Source organism: Python bivittatus, unplaced genomic scaffold (assembly GCF_059951505.1).
Source record: "Python bivittatus isolate LINGU-HERP-01145 unplaced genomic scaffold, Pbiv_v1 ctg000480_np1212, whole genome shotgun sequence".
Classification (NCBI taxonomy): domain Eukaryota; kingdom Metazoa; phylum Chordata; class Lepidosauria; order Squamata; family Pythonidae; genus Python; species Python bivittatus.
The window spans coordinates 44706919-44726906 of record NW_028277075.1 but is presented as its reverse complement, the minus strand read 5'-3'; the positions used below and the strand labels follow the sequence as shown (position 1 = coordinate 44726906).

Here is a 19988-nt window from a genome sequence, read left to right as displayed (position 1 = left end):
GTTTGTGGCATATAGTACTACTGCTCTCATTTTTTAAACACAGCCTCACACTGGAATTTAAATTAGGCATCTGTTCTGAAAATTCTACAAAGATGAAAAAAGAATTAATTGTTTTATGAAGGTTTGCTTTTGACAGTGAAAAAGACTGACTTGACTAGGATTAGTTACAACTAGAGCGCTGCAGATGGAGAACACTGTATCTTACTCAGAATACAAAGCTTATACTATAAATAAAATATAGGTCTTAGTGCTTCAAGCTTTGCAAATGCAGCATCATGTAACATTTATGTGTTCAGTTTCTCTAAAAGCAGAAGACAATCTGTGTGTATTACTTCCCACTTGTTATTTCAAGATCAAATATTAATTGAAAACATTAATGAAAATAACCAGATTACTGCATAAGTCTCATAGAACATTAATAACATCTTGAAAACAATGGCTGGTGAACAATCAATCAGTGTGTAAAAACCAAACACATACAAACGTTCCACAGCTGAGATCAATATTTAAATAGATATGAATGAAAACCAAAGGCTTTTCAATCCAACAAGTCATAGTTTTACCCCTAAAATGAACATCCAGATGGATAACCCCATTAATCTACATTGTGGTGCTTCTAAAAGCCCCTTTCATTCAGCTGTATACACAAAGATCCATGTCTGCACCTGGGGCCAAAAGTAGCTTTCTGTGATTAGAAATGGATTGGGGATTTTAAATTAAAATCAGTTTAAATAAGCACCCAGCTGTATATCACAATCAAATCATATCACATCGCCTCTGTTTAAGATTAAACAGAGATTGATTTGCTTTCTTGGTTTACAGTCTCAGTATGTAAGTGTCTACAGGTTTTTGTTTGTTTATTAGTTTGTTTTTTAATATCCCCAATGTAATCAAACACATGTTCCCTATTCTGTTTACCTTTAAAGTATTACTTCTAACCTGGAAAAAGATACTGGCCAAACATAGCCCAGGTTAGATGCTGTCCAAATGTCAAAGTCCAATTTCCTGCCTTTGGAGCCATGAACTATTTAAATGGCGTGCTTTTTTACTATGCAGGATAATTAGTTATTTATCAGGCAGATCATTTTCATTCCCTGCCAGGGTTTAGGTGCAGAGACAATGGGTGCATGACTGTTAAAAGCAGTTTTCAGAGAAAACTAGTCAAACAGCCACTAATGGGTTCCTGAGACAGGGAATGTCAAGCTGCAGGCTAAAATCTACCTTGACTAGCTAGAATGGATCATGACAGCAAACATTGCAGGAGAACATCCAGTTAAAGATCCATTGGCACTATAAGACAGCAATCAGTAATGGAATAGCTACTGTGCTAAAGCACCAGGTCCAAGGTTTTATTACACAGAATGCTGCTTTGTCTGGAACAATATATGTTATTATAATAATTGATTTATTTTTTACTTATTTACTTATTAAAAGATTTATAGCCTGCCTGCTATCCAAAAGGTGGTAGGTTACATGCCATAAAATGATCAGGGTAAAAAAAAAGAAAATTAAATAAATTAATCATTTTAAAGGACACAGGAATAAGCATAATAACACTGCAAAAAAGGCTCAAAAGGGATAGTTAGGCTGCAGATGTTAAGTTCTGAATATAAGCATTAAAAGTCCAGGTCATAATCTGGATGGGGGAAAGGCAGGTGTCACTGTCAACCTAGTCTCCTGGTCATTCCAAAAATGAGGTACCACAACAGCTACAAACCCGTTATTTTATTATTGTTCCCTGTGGAAATTCATCGTGTAAAATTGAGCATACTGCCGGACCTTAGAACAATGATGAATAAGCTGTTCTTAGAATGTTCTTCATTCATTTCTGTGGTAAATATCTGTAGTACTAGCAAAAACCAGTCAGAATATGGCCATCCTAGCCAAGAGGTGAGCAGTCCCTGTGTGCTCAGCTATTGCCAATAACAATTGAGTATAAAGTGAAAACAGACCATTTCTGCAACGACTCTCACTAACATATTGGAGTTCCTAAAGCAAGAAACTGTAGCAAGAAGAAGCTATGAACTGTCGTAGTTGCACATCCCCATCAATGATGATGATGATGTGCTTATTGGTTAAAGTTCCCTTGATTTTTTTTTTCTTCCTAGCCTTTTTCTCGCAGGCGCAGAGTCTGCTTTTTTACAGCATGGGCAAATCAGAAACCCAGCCTGGAAGTGTCCATAAATAATGCCCATCTCCCAAGCCCAATAACTAAAAGCTTCCTGGATAAGAATTTTAAGAACCATCTGAAAAAAGAAGTCCAACTTAGATATCTAGAAGGAGGCCCATGGCAAAAATACCATGTCCAAGAAGGCACTAAGCCTGATAAGCTCTTTCCATCGTATAGCAAATATAGTCCAAGCAGCGACTTCCCACCAGGTTTTAATGAATCAGAAAGAACAAATGCAAGGCACTTCTTTAAACCTTGGGATTCAAGACCATATAACATTGTAAGGGACAGAAACAAAACTTTAAATCAAATCTTTAAGTATTTGTGCACTTCAGCAAAATTATTTTCAGGGTATTAATGAAAAATGTCTTAGTGCCTTGGTTGAAGAAGTGTGGGCTTTGGGTTACTGTATTAGCATATGTTATTTTATCTCATAGCAGAAAAACTACTGAAGAGATTATATCTCGGTGATACTTGGGGTAGGATTGTCTTCTATTTAATTTCTACGGTATTATTGGAAAACATATACTAGTCAAAAGGATTCATCCTTAAGATCTCTCTGATGCTCTATTTTGGTATGGAGATTCCTCAAAATATATCATATATCAAATATGAATGCTCAACACTTCTGCATTATTTGTTTTTCTTTACATCTGCAATATTTTGATTTTTTTCTCTTTTTTAAAGGAGACAGAAACAGAATGCACACTCTTTCTTTAATGTTTGTCTTTTGCTTATTCCCAACTACACTTTAAGAAGATACTTTGCATGTTTTAAATGGCTTCCACTCTCACTAACACAACACCATATTGATCTTACAGGTAGAACTTTTCAGTAGGAATCCGGTTTGGAAAGTGCTATGAAACTTTCCTTTATATCGTTAGATCTTTTTCTTTCCAACAAAAAAATCTTCTGAACTATAAGAATTCAATATAATCCAGTAAGGACCTGATTAACATAAGGAAGAAAAAAAACACCTGAATGTGGCACTGAATAACACAAGGGATAGAAACAGATTACATCCTAAATATTTGCAATTATTATTTTCTTAAAAAGAGAAGCAGAAAATACATACTGTTTCACTCCTAATAACCAAAATAAGATTAGTATAATTTTCATAATAATGTAGAACTTTGTAGGTATAATCCCTTCAAAGAGTCAAAAGAAAAGTATTGGTTTAAATACACTCTTTTTCGTGAAGATATTTACAAAAAAGTTTTGTACACTAAAACTCTAAAACAACTTATTTGTTTATAAGGAAAAGGAGGCTTTCTGCTGAGTGTGTAAATATAAGGACAAGAAACACACATTGCTTATAAACTGTTAAAAGGATACGTTTTTGCACTGGTTAATAACAAAATTTAACACTTGTAAAATTCTTACGGGCAAGCTTAAAATACAGCCAATTATGTGTTTTTGCCCTGCAGAGTTAGTAAAATACTCAGACATCCACAGACCAAAGAAAAGCACTTGTCTGCTCTCATTATGATCTGTAAAAACTGGCAGTTTGTTATCCTATTAGCAGCTATCCTGCTGTTTCAAAGTGTTGATGTATAAAAATATTAACATATACATGGATAATATCCATCAGTTCTTCAATGTCAGCTGTTTCTATCAAATAAGAATTAAAGATGTCTAAACCAATATTACTGCTATTACTAATAACAGTGTGCGTCTGTGTTTTTTGCGTGTGCACACTGTATGTCCATAAACATATGTTTCCCATCTGCAGAATTATAGGAAGCAGCTGAAGTTTGAAAAAACAACAACAACCCAACAGCTGTAAAGTAAAATCATGCCATCAATTTCACTTCAGGATGACAGCCCAACCATTAGGCAGAGAAATAAAGACTAGGCAAGGAAGCATTTCTCCATCATAAATTAAATGGGGAAAATGCATTAAAATTATCTGTATCATATTAAAACCTCTTAGAGTGCTTAGAGTCCTTAGAGTGTACCAAGTGGACAACTTAAGCAATCTTTTATTTGCTTAAAGCCACTTCCATGACTATTTCATCTCTGCATCTATGGTTTCTTCAACCATTGTAATTACTGAAGGTTTGGCAGCCCAGCATGGTCGTTTCAAAAAAATTCAGGTAACTGCACACTGCTACTCTATGAACTGTTTTCCAAAGGCTATTAAAAGTATTAGTCTGGGGAAAAAACAGAAACAGCCAACTGTTTTTGCAATATCCTTCATCTGTAATCAGGAGAGTTACAAGGGGGGAGGCTGCAATCGCATAATCAAAGCTCCACCCTTTTTAAAGTGTGTCATTTCAAGGGTGTGGCTTCGATTTCACAGCCATGACAGCCATCTTGAGCTTTTTATTCTCCATATGTCACAAGCAAGAAGAGCAGGACTGGCCAGAACCATTTGCATACCTGTACCTTCAAAAAACATATGCAAGCAAGCTAAACCACTCAATGAATATTGCTTTAAAACATATTCTGCTTTCATTCCAGTATATTCTCTGAATGTTTATCACTGCTGTAAAGTGCCACTAGCAAATATGACTTATTCTTCATGGTATTACGTTTGAGGGGAGGGAGGGACGGTATGGTGATGTCCCACTTGGTATTACCGCCCCTTTACTTCTGAGCAGTAACAGAGAGAAGGGAGTTTGAAGAAAACATTTTTCCAGAGTAAATACAATATATGGACCAGCATTTGATGTTCAGAATAAGGAACTAACCAACAATTCAGAATATGCCACACTTTTAATAAATAACTCATTCACAAAGTAAAATAGTATGTAGCAGACAGAGCACAAAGCATAATGATTTTACATTCCTTTTCTTTATCTCAGTTAAATAATTTTATGGGTGACACAGGGAGGAAGTAGAAAGAAAAGTTCCACTTTTGCATAGAAATAGGGGGTACCAGCTTCAGCCAGCAAGTCGTATTTGAATGAATGAATGAATGAATGAATGAATGAATGAATGAATGAATGAATGAATGAATGAATACACACACAAACACACACACACAAAGTAAAGCCCCTGTATTGGCAATGGGAACTGTACTTATAAAGCTTGGCTGCTAGGCTGTGATGGGAATTCCTTATACACTGGGATCTCTGTATCCAAATATTTGACCTTCCTATCAGCACCTATGACATGAAGGCTCCATGACTTCATATAATTTAGTAGTGGATTCAAAATTGTGGGGGGGGGGAAATCTTTGCTTTTGCCAGCCTTGAAAAAAATAGACAAAGCATCTTCTTCTCAGGACTGTCATATCACAGGCACTTGCTGTGGTGATAAATTCCAAAAATCAATTCTATACCAGTGCCACATCCAGGAGAAATATGTGAGCTGGCTGAAATATATATGTAGGTACCAACTTGATTTGTGGAAATGCATTTCTAATATTAATTCAGCTCTCCCCAACCTAGTGCTTTCCACTTAAGTTGGGGATGGTTGGTTGGGAGTTCTAGGACTGCAGATCCAACACACCTGAAGGTAGTTTGGGAAAAGCTCCCTTACCACCTTGATGCAACTGTGGACAGAGTTTGGACAGTTTTTACATGTGTAAATCAAACCAAAAGATTCCAGCAGCATCGGTAAGATTCAGCTAACATTCTCTGGAGCTCCCATAGAAACCAAGCAGTGAATGAAACAAATAAAAAGGAAGCATGTCAAATGTTTTGTTGCCTATAAAAGCAAAGTCTCCTTTGAATCAGGCTCAACTCCTGGTGATTTCATGAACAAGACCATGCAGTCTTCTTGCTTTCCTCTGGGCAGCAGTGTCTGCAGCAAACCATGACAATGACAAAATGATATATGTGTGTCAACATCACATAAATGCCACCTTTATGTACTTGTGACACCAAGTCAGATATAAGTACATGCATTGTGGCATTTGCATGATAACATATCCATGCACATTTTGTCATTTGCTTTCTTGCCTGCTATGGACACCCATGCTTGTGGGAAGTTTTTTCAGTCTAATCTAAATTACAGCCTTGGGAACATATGGTGGTCTCTCTTGCAAGGACTAACGAGGTCCAATTCTACATTTTGAGATCACCCAAGGTCATCTAGGAACTGCCATGTAGCTAGGACTCATTGTCTCCACTATCCTGTATAATTTAGCCATAATTTATTTATTAGTATTAGGATGATCTTTCACAGCTTGGTGCCCTCCAAATTTATATCGGAAGTACAGTTCCCATCATCCCCAAATAATGCAGCATTGTGGAATCTGGATGGCTGAGAATTACACTGTTTGCAGTCCAGCATATCTGGAAAGTACCAGGTTGGGGAATGATACTAGACAACCCGTGACCCGTTGGGTCACCTTTTCAGAGATATTTCCTTACCTAAACAGAGAAATACAATGACCTAGGACAAAAAAGTAGTGGGAGTGGGAGTGACTTATGACTTGCTGAAGGCTTCCTCATTGACTTTGCTTGTAGGAGGCTTCCTCCCTCCCTCCCTCCCTCCCTCCCTCTTCCTTCCTTCCTTCTTCCTTCTTCCTCCCTACCTTTCCTTCCTCCCTTCCCTTCTTCCTCCCTCCATCCCTCCCTCCCTCCCACATATAATATAGGCTTGGACCCCTTCTCTCAAAGGAGGAAAAGGGCTCACCCAGTGACCATCAGTGCCCCCCAGCCAGCCCTATCTCACTAGCAGGCATTCAAGTCACTCCCCCATCCTTCCCTCAATGCCCACCACCATTAAGAGATTTCAAATTTCTGCCTCGTTTCCAAAGCAGCCAATCACTGCTTGCCTGTCAGCCTTGTCACTAGCTGATTGGGCACAAGGGACAGAGGGAGGTGGGAAAGGGGTCAGGGATATACCCATGATGATCACATGTCCTGGGCTGACTGTGGCAGTGCAGCACCACAGCAGTGATGAAGCGGCTACAAATTTCCCAAATTTCGATTCCATGGGAGTAATGGGTCCTGGATTTTGGACACATTCCATTTGAGATACCTTGGTTCAAAAACTGTTGCCCTATGACACACTGTTTCACCCAGTTGAAGGTTACAGACATGAGAGTTTTAGTAGTATATAGATATTCTATATTGCAACAATCAGTGGAAATAACTGAAGTCATATAAGGAGTCTAAATTTTGTGATACAAATACACATTAAATGAGAAAAATAACTGTTCTTTTGAAATGGCAATGAGTATTTCAAGAAGTTTCATTCTATTGCTTTTTCATCTGTGTTTTGCATCCTTACCTTTAAAAAGCCATGTTTTCTATTGCGTTGTCCTAGCCACAAATTGCTTCCTGGAGTCAAATTTGTTTCTGGGCGATCTATCACACGTTCATAAATCCTGGGAAGCAAAATGGTGTTGTCAGAGAAAAGTAACAGCTTTTTTTTTTTTAACTTTTAAAAAGTTGATGTTAAATATAAAAAGCAGTAATAAAAAGCAATATATAAAAATGATAAACAAAATGCAACCCAAGGGTAAATCAAACTAGCATACATTCTAATCCTGCAACTGAACAATTAAAGAAAAAAGAATATTAATTTTTCAGAATAAGATGAAATACAATATTTCAGAGATGACTGAGACAGGATCATAGATCATATAACGTGCTTTCATTCAATAATACACAGTTATACTTAAAATTAGGTCATAAGAACAATAATCATCTTTTCTCTTTTGAGAGTCATAAAAGTATCCTGGGAGAAGAAGGAGTGAAATCAGTTAATATTGCACTGCCCTCCATTCCATCACTGATATTCCTCTGGATCAGAAGCTTCCTATGGATAGAAGAAACACTTCCAGATGCAGCTGACACATTTTGTATCCAATCCATATTATGTCCAGCAGCATTAAATGTAGTGGGCAGAGAAGGGCCTACAGAGTTGTAACTAAAGCCCTCAATAATTTCCCAGAGTGGGAAAAACAAGGATGGTAAGTCTGTAAGCATGCTGCTTTGATGATATATTCACCACCCATTGGAAAATGGGATATTAGATTCCAAAACTCAGTGTTAGGTGGGATTGAGAGACAACTTTGTGTCCCAATCCTGGGACACACCTTGGGCTGATCCCAATGGGAACTTGGTTTCCCAAGGACCTCTGGGAGATGAAATGCCAGAAGCAATGCCTAGAGCACTGTTGGAGAAAGACATCCAACCGAGCAAGAGTAAGAATGTATATCTGTGCCTACATCGTGTTGATAAGGGTAGAGAAATACTGTTATTTCTTCACCCTGATTGCTTCCACCAATAGGTACCCAACGGTCTTGTTTAGAGTGACCCGTTCCCTGTTTGGGAGGGTGGGCTGCAGGTTGTCTAGAGAGCTGCAATAAGGAGTATTCATACTATCTGATGGATAATGTCATTTGGTTTGTTCAGCGTTGGACTTTGGCTGGGCAGGTCCAAATGAATTGCCTAGGGCACAGCCTTCTGAAGTATCTGGACTGAATTTAATTCTGTGATTCCTGAGTACCTTGTACTAAAAAAAGTTTAATAAACTCAGAACAAGAGAAATTGTTTAGTTAATTACTTGGATGAAGAGGTGAAAGAATCCTTATCAAATCTGAAAATAATACAAAATTGGGAGGGCTAGCTAAAATATACACTAAAACTCAGAAACAATATTCACAAATATTAAGTTAGAAGATGCCCCCATGCTTAGTACAAGTATATGTGAAAAGGATCTTCAAGATGTGGTTGTTCATAAGCTGAATATGACTTAGTAGCATGATATGTCTGCTAAAAAGGCAGCTGTAATTTGACAATCAACAGAAATATAGTTTCCAAATCACAAGAAGAAATCGTTTTATTATATTCTGCATTAGTCAGACCCCCACCTCAAGTATTATACCCAATTTTAGGTACTGTACCAGCTTTAAGAAATATTCAGAGAAACTACCAGGTGCAAAGAAAGAGAATGGGAAAGATTAGAGGATCAAAAATTTTATGAGAACAAAATGAATAAGGTAAGCATGTTTAGCCTTGAGAAAAGACGGTTGAAGAGGTACATTAGCATATTTTCAATAACTTGAGGATGTTACATAGAAGATGGTCAAGACTACATTGTGTCAGTGTGCTGGTCTTAAGTACGGGAAGGCAGATTTTACCTGAATGTTAGGAAAAACTTCCTAATAGCCATATCAGCTCAACAGTGGAATTAATCAGAAAGGAAGTCATGAGTTCCCATTCACAGAAAGTGTTCAAGCAGATGATAGGCAGACATTGGTGGGAATGCTTTAACTGAATTCCTACACTTGGCAGAGCAATGTATTTGATGGCTGGTGTGGGTCTTCCGGGCTGTGTGGCCGTGTTCTGGAAGTTTTGTTTCCTAACGTTTCGCCAGCACCTGTGACCGGCATCTTCAGAGTGCAGGAGCACAGACAGGGGCAGTTCTCTCTGTGCCCTGTCTGTGCTCCTGCACTCTGAAGATGCCCGGAAGACCCACACCAGCCATTGTATGCCGGCCGTGAAAGCCTTCGACAATACAATGTATTTGATACTCAGATATCTTCTAGCAGCTCTGTTACTGTACAGTGATAGGAGGGGGTGAGGCTCATGGTGATCATGATGATAATATTGATAATGGCAATAATGAGGGAGATAATGAAGCTGAAAAATAACAGTGATTAATATAATGGTAATGATTATCTGCCCCATTTTGGCTATGTCTATCTTGGTACCTACTTTTCCATTTTGGCTCACAGGAACACAATCTCTATCACAATTTTGAAAAATAAGTGTAACCCTTAACCCAAAGAAAGGGTCTCCATTTTTGTATAAAAGTACAGTTCCTGAAATTGATGGCAAGCAATAGCTAAAGGTAACTTAAAGCAAGAGCTTCTTAAATCCCTCTCTGCTGCATAAGTTGATATATTTGTTAATGTTTTTGGTTTGCTGGCTAGACTCTGGTTAGTTGCTCAAAGTCACTTGGTAAGTGACCACATAAAACTAACTAAATAAATGGGAACAGAGCATATTTGCCCAGAATAAATACAGCATCTTTTCATGAGAATTCCCAAGCATGGGACAAAAACAGTGAATAATACTGTAATAGCTAGATTCAGGTATTAATTAAACCATGTTTTATGACTGTCGTATAGCTAACAATGCTAACTACTATGTAAGCTTCTACATTACACAAAACAGGCAAACCAGGGTTTAGAATTGCTTGCCTGTTTTTCTTTTCCATCTGTTCAGCACAGATTTGTAAGTTGACATCTGTTTAAAGATTAAAAGGAAAGGTCTATTTTTATAAATCATGGTTTGCCCTGACATCTGAATGCTGTTGGTGAAATTACTGGAAGCAAAGCATCACATGAAAGAATAGTTTGAGAATTTCATTTATTAATTTCATCATTTATAACCTCTGCAAAAACTGTCTTCCTGTTATAGCTGTCTATTTGTTCTGAAATGTAGCTTTTCAGGGAACCAAAATACCTGACTTTTAATGAATATTTAGCAAAAAAAAAATACTGCTTAGTTAAATAAAATGCACAGTATCCTTTTCTGAACTGTTTTGGACCAGTTAACAAAGTAGTGATATTGATATAGATGATTAAAATCTCCTTTCCAGAAAGGAATAGAAGGAGGAAACCATCGGAATATTATTATTTAAAGCCTATGACTTAGGAACACTAACTAGCTGAAAAGTGTTATTCATATAATTATTAACATAACTGCTTATCTGCATTGTAATTACAATCAACCCTAATTCCTTAGAATACTGAGGCAAAAACCTTTATTCAAAGTTGTAATCATTAATGCTGCACTAAAGAGTTGCCCCTCACTTGCTTGACACATTTCCCCTTGAACTAATTTACCTCTTTGAGTATTAAAACAAGTTGCCATCCACCAAGTCTATATTTTTGAAATCATCAAAATAGTGAAAGTATTTATTATCTCTATCAATATTTAAAGTTTAATGATGCGCTTAAATATTTAAATATTTAAACACATCATTTCTTCAACAACAAAATTAAACTTTTAAGCTTTAATTAAACACTGCTTAATTAACTGCTCCTCAAATACAAAAGTGCTTTAACAGTCTATATAAATCCTTTGACATGCTCATCAAATTGCATATCAACCTTACGATTTTCTCTTTAGCTTCATAGTACAAATGTTTTGCATTATTTATTTATAACTTTGATATTTTCTCTAGAGTGTGTCTAGTCTTCTCAAAATAACAGTCAATATTCCACAAAGAACTCTACCTTCTGTTAAAAATGAACATGCTTTCCCCAAAGGTTAAAATGAAAGAATGTACTGCTCTCCACAATGCAACTTACAAGGAATACTGCATTTTTATTTATCTAACCGAGCACAACTCTAGAAGAACTGCATAAGATCTGTCTTCAATGACATAAGAAAAATGAATTTTCCAATACAGAAACACACAAATCAACATGTATTATGTTGCAGCTCAATAGTATGATATGAGGAAGACAAATGATATGGAATGTTATTTTCAAGCTTTGGGAGAATTTAACAAAACCTTTATGGAAGATGGGCATAACTTCTCTTCCTGACAATCTTTCAGCAAATCCCATTCATAAATGTAGCTTGGTAAGCAACTCAAGATTCTACCCTTTTTTCCACATATCACTCTAATTCTATTTCTACCTACTTTCTCATTGACTGAAGGGTTAGGGATTTGGGTTAATCATGAAGGACTTTGGTAGTTTTTTTCCCCATATTAGTGATATGTAAGGTATCACATAAGACTTTTTCTTCTTAATTCCTACAAAGTATTTTGATAACTGTATTAGGATTGCATTAGACTATCTGATTTAATATGTTATGGTTACTAATAAAAATAAAGACCTAGTAAAACAAAAATACCATCTGATCTTCTCTCTTTCTCTCCCTCCATATACATGAAATAACAGTGTAAATTATCCAGATTTTTGTGAATGACTACTACAATCATAGTAATTTCATCAGCCAATTCACTAATTAAACCTTACAGAAGCCAGCTGTGACTTAGTGGTTTTGGGTACAAAGAATCTAAACACCAATCCTCAAAATCTCTTGTTCAGCGTAGACAATAAACAAGAAGCAAAGAAACAAATTTAAAAAAGATCTTGAAAAGGAAGCCTGGGAAAGCCCTCTGCCAAAAGCAAGATTGAAATAAATGATCTGCTCCATTACAAGACTGCTTCACACTTTGCTTACCCAAATTCATACCAGAAGCAGTCATTTTCTGTGTAAAATATTATACCATGTAAATCAGATTTAAAAATGTTTATTAGATAAACAGTCACCAATTTAAGGGCTAGGAAAAGGCAAAACCCTGGATATACAGTGTACATCCTAATTTAAAAGTACTAAATGTAAGATTTAAACATTATACCAGGAAGAGCAATTGATGTTAAGCATCTGATATAATTATGTCAAATGTTTCTCTCCAACTAATAAAAACCAGAAATGAAACTCCAGGTTACAACTGGGTAAAACACTATAAAAACAAAACCCCCAAACATTGCTAAGTTTGTAAATTTATGATTTAAGTTCTTCGTGGTTGTGATTAAACTGAAGTTCAGATTTAATACATATATGCAAAATATGTCATAAGTTAATATTTTCAGCAAATCCCACTTAATTTTTATTAGCTGACTTTACACCAGAAACTGACTTTAGACCAGAAACAGATCAGTTTACAATTCACATTTAACATACATACATATAAATAAATCCCCTCTCACCCCTATGGGTGATATGTGACTTCCTCAGTCTTGTGTCCTCTACCAGAGGCCTGGGAGTTTGAGTGTTCTGTGTGATATCTTAGCTATTCCAAGCACTGCGCTCTTCTGGACAGAGAGCTCTGATGTTTCTGGGATCTGTTGGGGCCACTCTCCCAGCTTAGAAATCACAACTCCAAGTGCTCTTACCACCACTGGAACCACTTTGGCCTTGACTTTCCACATCCTGTCTAGTTCTTCCTTTAGGCCCTGGTAATTCTCCAGCTTCTCATACTCCTTCCTGATGTTGCTGTCACTTGGCACCACTACATCTGTCCCCACCACTGTCTTCTGGTCCTTGTCTACTACCATGATGTCTGGTTGATTGGCCAGTACCTGCCTGTCCATCTGGATCTGGAAGTCCCACACAATCTTAGCCCTGTTATTCTCCACAACCTTCTGTGAAATCTCCCATGTGGACTTGGGGGGTCTAGCCCATACACTGTGCAGATGTTCCTGTATACGATGCCAGCTACTTGGTTGTGCTGTTCAGTGTATGCTGTTCCTGCCTGCATCTTACACCCTGCCACTATGTGTTGGACTGTCTCTGAGGCCTCTCTGCACAGTGTGCTCCTTGGGTACTGTCTAGTGTGGTAGACCCTGCTTGTATGGAACTGCTGCTTAGTGCTTGTTCTTGTGCTGCTATGATCATTGCCTCAGTGCTGTCTTTTAGTCCAGCCCTTTCTAGCCACTGGTAGGATTTCCCAATGTCAGCCACCTCAGCTATCTGTTGATGCTACATCCCATGCAGGGGCTTGTCTTGCCATGGCACTTCCTCTACTTGAACTTCCTCCCATGTCTGTTGCTGCCTCAGACATTCTCTCAGCAGCTCATCTTTGGGTGCCATCTCACTGATGTAATCCTGGATGCTCTGGGTTTCATCCAGGACATTGGCTTGGACATTCACCAGCTACAGTCAACCCTTGAGACCAATTATCAAGGCTTAGTGGAGAAGTACCATCAGATAATATGCTATAAGATGCCAATAAAGCCCTCACAACAATCCCTATTACCACCATAACTCAAACCAATGAACTGGTATATGCTACAGCCACTGTAATCCTGGAGATGCTTGGCTACGCAATCAAGAAGAACAGCAATACATACCACCCCCACCCCCACCCCAAGAAAATGAGGTTGGAGGTTAAGATCAAGGCAACTTGGAGAGAAGTTAGTCAGCTGGTGGAACTACAGAAGGGTATGGAGATTAAGGATAAGACTCAGCTGCTGAAAAAATAAAGGGCCTGACTTCATCTGAAGCTCTAGAGACTGCTGAATAAAGGTTCACACCACTGGCTGCCAGGCTAAGGAAATACACTATAGAAGCAGAGGCCAAGAAGATAAATGCTGTGTTCTCCAAAGAACCATCCAAGGTATACTCCCAACTGCAGTGCAACAACACAGTAACAGCAGAGCCACCAACAGCAGAAACTGAACAGTACTGGAAGAACATATAGGAGAAAGAGAAGACACATAACACCAGTGCAAAATGGCTGCAGGACTTGAAAGCAGGCCACAGCAATCTCCCAGAACAGGAACCAGTCACCATCACAGTAGCAGACATCCAACAGTGGGTCAAGAACATGAAGAGCTGGACAGCACCTACTGGTTAAAGAAACTAACAGCAGTGCACAAACACCTAGCAGCACAGATGAACCAGCTGCTAGTAGCAGGCTCCCATCCAGACTGGCTAACACAAGCAAGGACAGTGCTGATCATGAAAGACCCCCCACAAGGGAACAGCACTGTCCAACTACCAGCCAATAACCTGCCTCCCACAATATGGAATGTCCTATCAGGCATCATAGCCTCCACATTGCAGGACCATATGGGTCAGTACATGAACACAGCTCAGAAGGGCATTGGGAACAATGCCAGAGGCTCAAAACATCAGTTGCTCATGTAGATACAGCAGTCGTCTGAGACTCAAGAACTAGACAGACCAATCTGAGCACAGCCTGGATTGACTACAGGAAAGCCTATGACTCAGTGCCACACACATGGATCTCTGAATGCCTGGCACTATACAAAGTCAACAGGACACTAAGGACCTTTCTCAAGAACTCAACAGGACTATGGAAGACAACACTGGAAGTCAACTCAAGATAGTTAGCCCAAGTGGCCATCAAGTGCAGCATATACCAAGGTGATGCACTGTCCCTGCTACTGTTCTTCATAAGTTTGAACCCCCCTCAGCCAGATAATTACAAGGACTGGATATGGATACAAGTTCAAGAGTGGAACTACTATCAGCCACCTCCTCTACATGGATAACATTAAGCTGTATGCTAAGAGTGGACAAGACATCAACTCACTGATCCACCTGAAAGGGATCTACAGTGGGGACGCTGAGATGTCATTCAGACGGGAGAAGTGTGGACAGATGGTAATAAAGAGAGGGAAAGTAGTTAAGACTGATGGAGTGGAACTACTAGTGGGCCACAGAGCAGACATAGAAACCAGCTACAAGTACCTTCCCACAGTCACATGGGAACCATGATGAGGAGACAAGGAAGACAGCAACATCCAAGTACCACCAAAGGATAAGACAGGTCCTGAACAGCTAGTTCAACAGGAAGAACAAGATTCATGCCATCAACATGTACACCCTGCTAGTCATCAGATACCCTGCCGGTATAGTAAGCTGGCAAAAAGAGGACATGGAGGCTGCCGATGTGAAGACCCAGAAGCTCCACACAATGTACGGAGGTTTCCACCCCAAGTCCAACACCCAGAGACTGTACACCAGCCAGAAAGAGGGCAGGTTGGGTAATATTTCCACTTTATCCCTATCTCCACATTTCAGATATATATTGAATATGTAAAGATGGTTATGCCATGGTATTTCAATTCTTCTGTAGAATGTATAGCATAAGAATCTTATTTTGGAAATATTGTGTAATATGCACCCTGTTGAAGGAAACTCATGGCATGTAGAATGAATGCAGAGCTAGAGACCTATGGAATGTTTTCTTTCAGCTGCATTCCACCATGCATTCTAGCGTTTGGAATAATAGTCACCAGCCCAGGGACTAGCAGCTCATCTTGTAAGTAAGAGTTTCATGTCTCAGCACAATCCAGCATCAAAGCTAAACTAAACAGTGCCCAAACTGTCATCTTTCACCCACTTTAGATATTATTTAATTAATTGTAAGTACATGTGGCTTATCTGGTTTGGAACCACCACCCCTCTCTTGGTATACTGTACGTGTGTAAGAGAGAGAAAGTGTGAATACATGTTTGCATGTGGATATGTGTGTATGTAAAAGAGTGTGTGCATATGCACATATGTGCATTCCATGAAATGTTGAGAGTAGCTGTCCGACATGAGTGGGGGACTAGGGGACAATGGTTTTGAATCATTCCCTTAAAATATCCTAATCCCAGTTCTCTGGATGGTGCTCTCCCTTATAGCATTTAAAAGAAATAAAAACAAAACTCTAATTTGCAGAGTTTTGCTGGATAATGGATGCTTGGGATTGATAACTTTTTAGCTGTGTTATGATATTGTGACATGCTGGAATTCCTTCTATAGTTGACAGTACATAACTGTCATAATAAAAATAAAATAATCTGCAAGAGATTTTTGAAGGGAGATTATTTGAAGTGATTCTGCTATCTATTTCTTTGTGTAACCCTTGATCTGTTCAGTCAGGTTTAACATTTTTCAGAAAAAAATCTTCACTTCTCGTTTGCCATATATGCATCAGCCTTGTTTTATTTTAAGTTCAGAAGCAAATGAATTAGGGATGGGCAAGCCAAGGTCTATGGGCTGCATCCTGAGATCCTATCACTGAAATTCAATGGCAAAATAGGTGAGTTTCCAGCAGTACAGGCTTTGGTGTCAGTTTTGTTTCATTGTTTTGGCCCAAAATAAGTGTGGAAATGGGAGAGGGAAGTTTGGGGTGGCAATATAAGAAAGCTAATGTGGTGTAATTTTTAACATATTGAACTAGGAGTGGGAAGACCCAGGATCTAGTTCACTATCAGGCATGAAAGCTCACTCTGTGACTTTGGTCCAATCACTCATTCTCATCTCAATCTACTTCAAAGATTTGTTGTTGTGGGAAATCAGACAAGGAGAAAGTACTATGTACATTGCCTTGGGTTCCTCAGTGAAAGATGTGATATACACAACATTTAAGAAATAAATAAACTGCTCCTATTTTCACCCTTTAATCTCTCCTACCAGCCAGATAGCCCCAAATTATGACAGAAAAGATTAAGCACTTTGCAACTGAATGTTGATGGTGCAATTTGGTTTGGGGAATTGGGGGCTTGAAAAATGGAAATGGGAAAAATTTGCCTCCCAGAGGCAGCTTGCTTACATTTCCACCCTTAAAAACTCACAAACCAGCAGAAAAAAAGGTGAAAAAAATGACCCTTAGCCCTTCCTGTGACATCATCACTTTTTCAGTGATATCTCCAGCTGGTCAGGAAAATAAGTTGCACCTCTGTTACCCATTCCTGATGTAGGTCATTCATCCTTTGTATCATAGAAGCTTCAATGGTAATTGTGATTTGAATCCCAATAAAACTATTTTAAATGTAGGACAAACCCCTCCAAAATTGAGGCTAAAAATAGAAGTAGACTATGTTGTTTGTATCTGAAGTAATCCTGGACAATATTCTCGGAAAAGTATTAACTCGCTCAGCTATCATTCTCCTCTATTCAGTACTAACAATGAGTCTTTGTGTCCCTGACCATTTTTAACCAGACTTGAAAGGAAGACAAGGAAAAGCTACTCAGTGCAGTTTTTCTTCAAGAAGTAGAAATGCAGGCTGTAAACCAAAAGAGAGAATGGATAGGAAGGAAAGTAGTTTTTAAATATGACAAAAATGACAAAAATCAAAAATAACGTCAGCTCTAAATATATCACTGTTTAATAATGAAAGTGGCAAAAGAGGTTAATGAACCCATTCCAGGAAAGATCAGATTCCAAATGGGCATTTTGTTACAGACAATGAGCTGTATCAAGCCGGTGTTCCTCAGCTGACTGAGGCTTCCATATACCAAACAGGAAGGAAAGAAGCAAGTGGACACATTCTATCTTTCTCCCCATGCAGACCTCCTGGAAACTCACACCTGACCAGAGAATTTGAAAATCTTTTGGAGAACATTTCAGAACACAATGAAAAATGCCAAGGGACAATTATACAAACTCATTCCCTTAATAAGCCTTTGGGCAAAACAGGATATTCTTACATTTGTCCTCAAACAGGGCTATATATTCCCACAACTCAGAAGCTCGGAGGAACAGGATTTGTCTTCACTGCAATCTAATAGTTGCTTGCTGAAGCAATCTGTCTCAGTGGCAAAGTGCAGAATTCCAGGAATAATTGTAGAAAGAAAATTGAGAGAATCAGTTTGGTCTAGTGGTTAAGGCTCCAGGCTAGAAACCAGGAGACTGTGAGTTCTAGTCCCGCTTTAGGCATGAAAGCTGGCTGGGTGACTTTGGGCCAGTCACTCTCTCAGCCCCCAGCATTAGGCTTGGGCAACAAGCCAGTCAGTCAATTCCTGTTGCGACCAACAGATCAACATTTGGTTGATCCCCTCCAAAAAAGCAGACCCTGCACATGCGGGAAAAATGCTAAGATGAAAAAAAAAACAATTATAGAAAGAAAGTTGGCAATCTAGATTGCTTCCAGTTGCAGACAGGGTGCTTTTAGGAACTAGAAAATCATGTAGAAGCCTTGACTTCTCCTAGCATCTCTCTGTACTTTCCTTTTGCACACATATCTGGGCAAATAACTTCCAGATCCAAGTTTAGTAACAAGTTATTTATCCATCTAGCTTCTGAGACTTGTGTGCCTCCCAATGGAAGATCAGGCCATGGCCATAAGAAATAAAACTTTTTGACAACTGCAGCATTGGCATTATGAAATGTTCTCTCCAAGATAACTTACCTGTCTCTTTTTGCTGGCTCAAGGAATTTTGGTACCTGAAGATCTTCAATCATGTCCCCCCTCCAATTAGAGCTAGCACTTGTTGTACAAACAGATCCAGGTCCCTACCCAATCTGTCTCTACCACTCACAATGCTAGGATGAAACATTTCCCTTTCTTCTTGCCACATGAAAAGATACACCCCACCATTGCTGTATGTTCCTCACTTTTAGGTGTAAACTCCAGGCTTTGGTGTGGCAAAGCAGTCAGTTCTGGTCATGGTTTGGTGCTCTGTAATCAGTTAGAACTTCATGTTGTTTTCTGTAAATATTGTTGTTGTAAATATTGTTGTTCATTAATCACTGCAATTTGATTATGTCCTCACTTTGAGATTGTTTTATCAATGAAAACCATGTAATACATTTTACAATAGATACATGTTTTAGCCTTGATGCTACTTACATGTATTCACCAAGGGAGGGAGAAAGAAGTATCAGTAAAACTCTGCTGCTGCGTGGGTTTATTACAGTTTGCTGCTCTTTGTAATAACTATTTACCTTCGTTCCAAAGAAAAGTATGTTACCACTATGTCTGGTTTCTTTTAAACAGTATTTACAGATAATGTTGGTATTAAACCAAACATTTATTTTTCTTGAATTATTCTTCCAACTTCCTGTTTCTGAAGAATAAACTTGTTGGTTAATAGTAGTTTTCCATACATGCCCTACTCCTTACTTGCTATAGGTTTCCTAATCAGCTAACAACCCATTTAGTTAAATGTTCCAGCTCTTGAAGGAAGAATTTTCGTACTAAATTTTTAGTAAGACACCACAATACCTATCAACTCTTAAATCAAAAAATATTTACTCAAAGAAAGACAGATGCTAAGATGGTTATATTTTAAAAGAGGCTTAAAAGAGATCTCGTAAGAGGAGCTTGGAATGGAAATCTTGTAAGTTGTTACCAATCTTATGGTTCTTCAGTTCAGCAAGCCATTCATACAGATAAGCAGGCTGACATTAATGTACTCTTACACTGCAAAGGGCTTTTAAGAACAAAACAATTCCAGAGATAGTTCATAGCAAGAGATTTAATCCCTTTCCACAGATTAAACAACAGCCAGGGTTTCTAATCCCTCTATATATGTTAGCTACTTCTTTAGTGCAAGAATAGCAGCTGCTGGTAGAAGAGAGGGGGAGAGAAAGACATTTAATGTTGTTATAATAATAATCCTCTCACAAAACTATACTCCAT

The 19988-nt window shown here is 38.4% G+C and overlaps 1 protein-coding gene across 1 annotated transcript in view; it reads right to left on the bottom strand.

The window, feature by feature from the left end:
- NELL1 (neural EGFL like 1) overlaps nucleotides 1-19988 on the bottom strand; it is a 351666-nt gene that overhangs the window by 183595 nt on the left and 148083 nt on the right. Inside the window, exon 5 of the mRNA XM_088145070.1 lies at nucleotides 7358-7454. Within this exon, the coding sequence (XP_088001196.1) occupies nucleotides 7358-7454 (97 nt within the window). The remainder of the gene's footprint in view (nucleotides 1-7357; nucleotides 7455-19988) is intronic.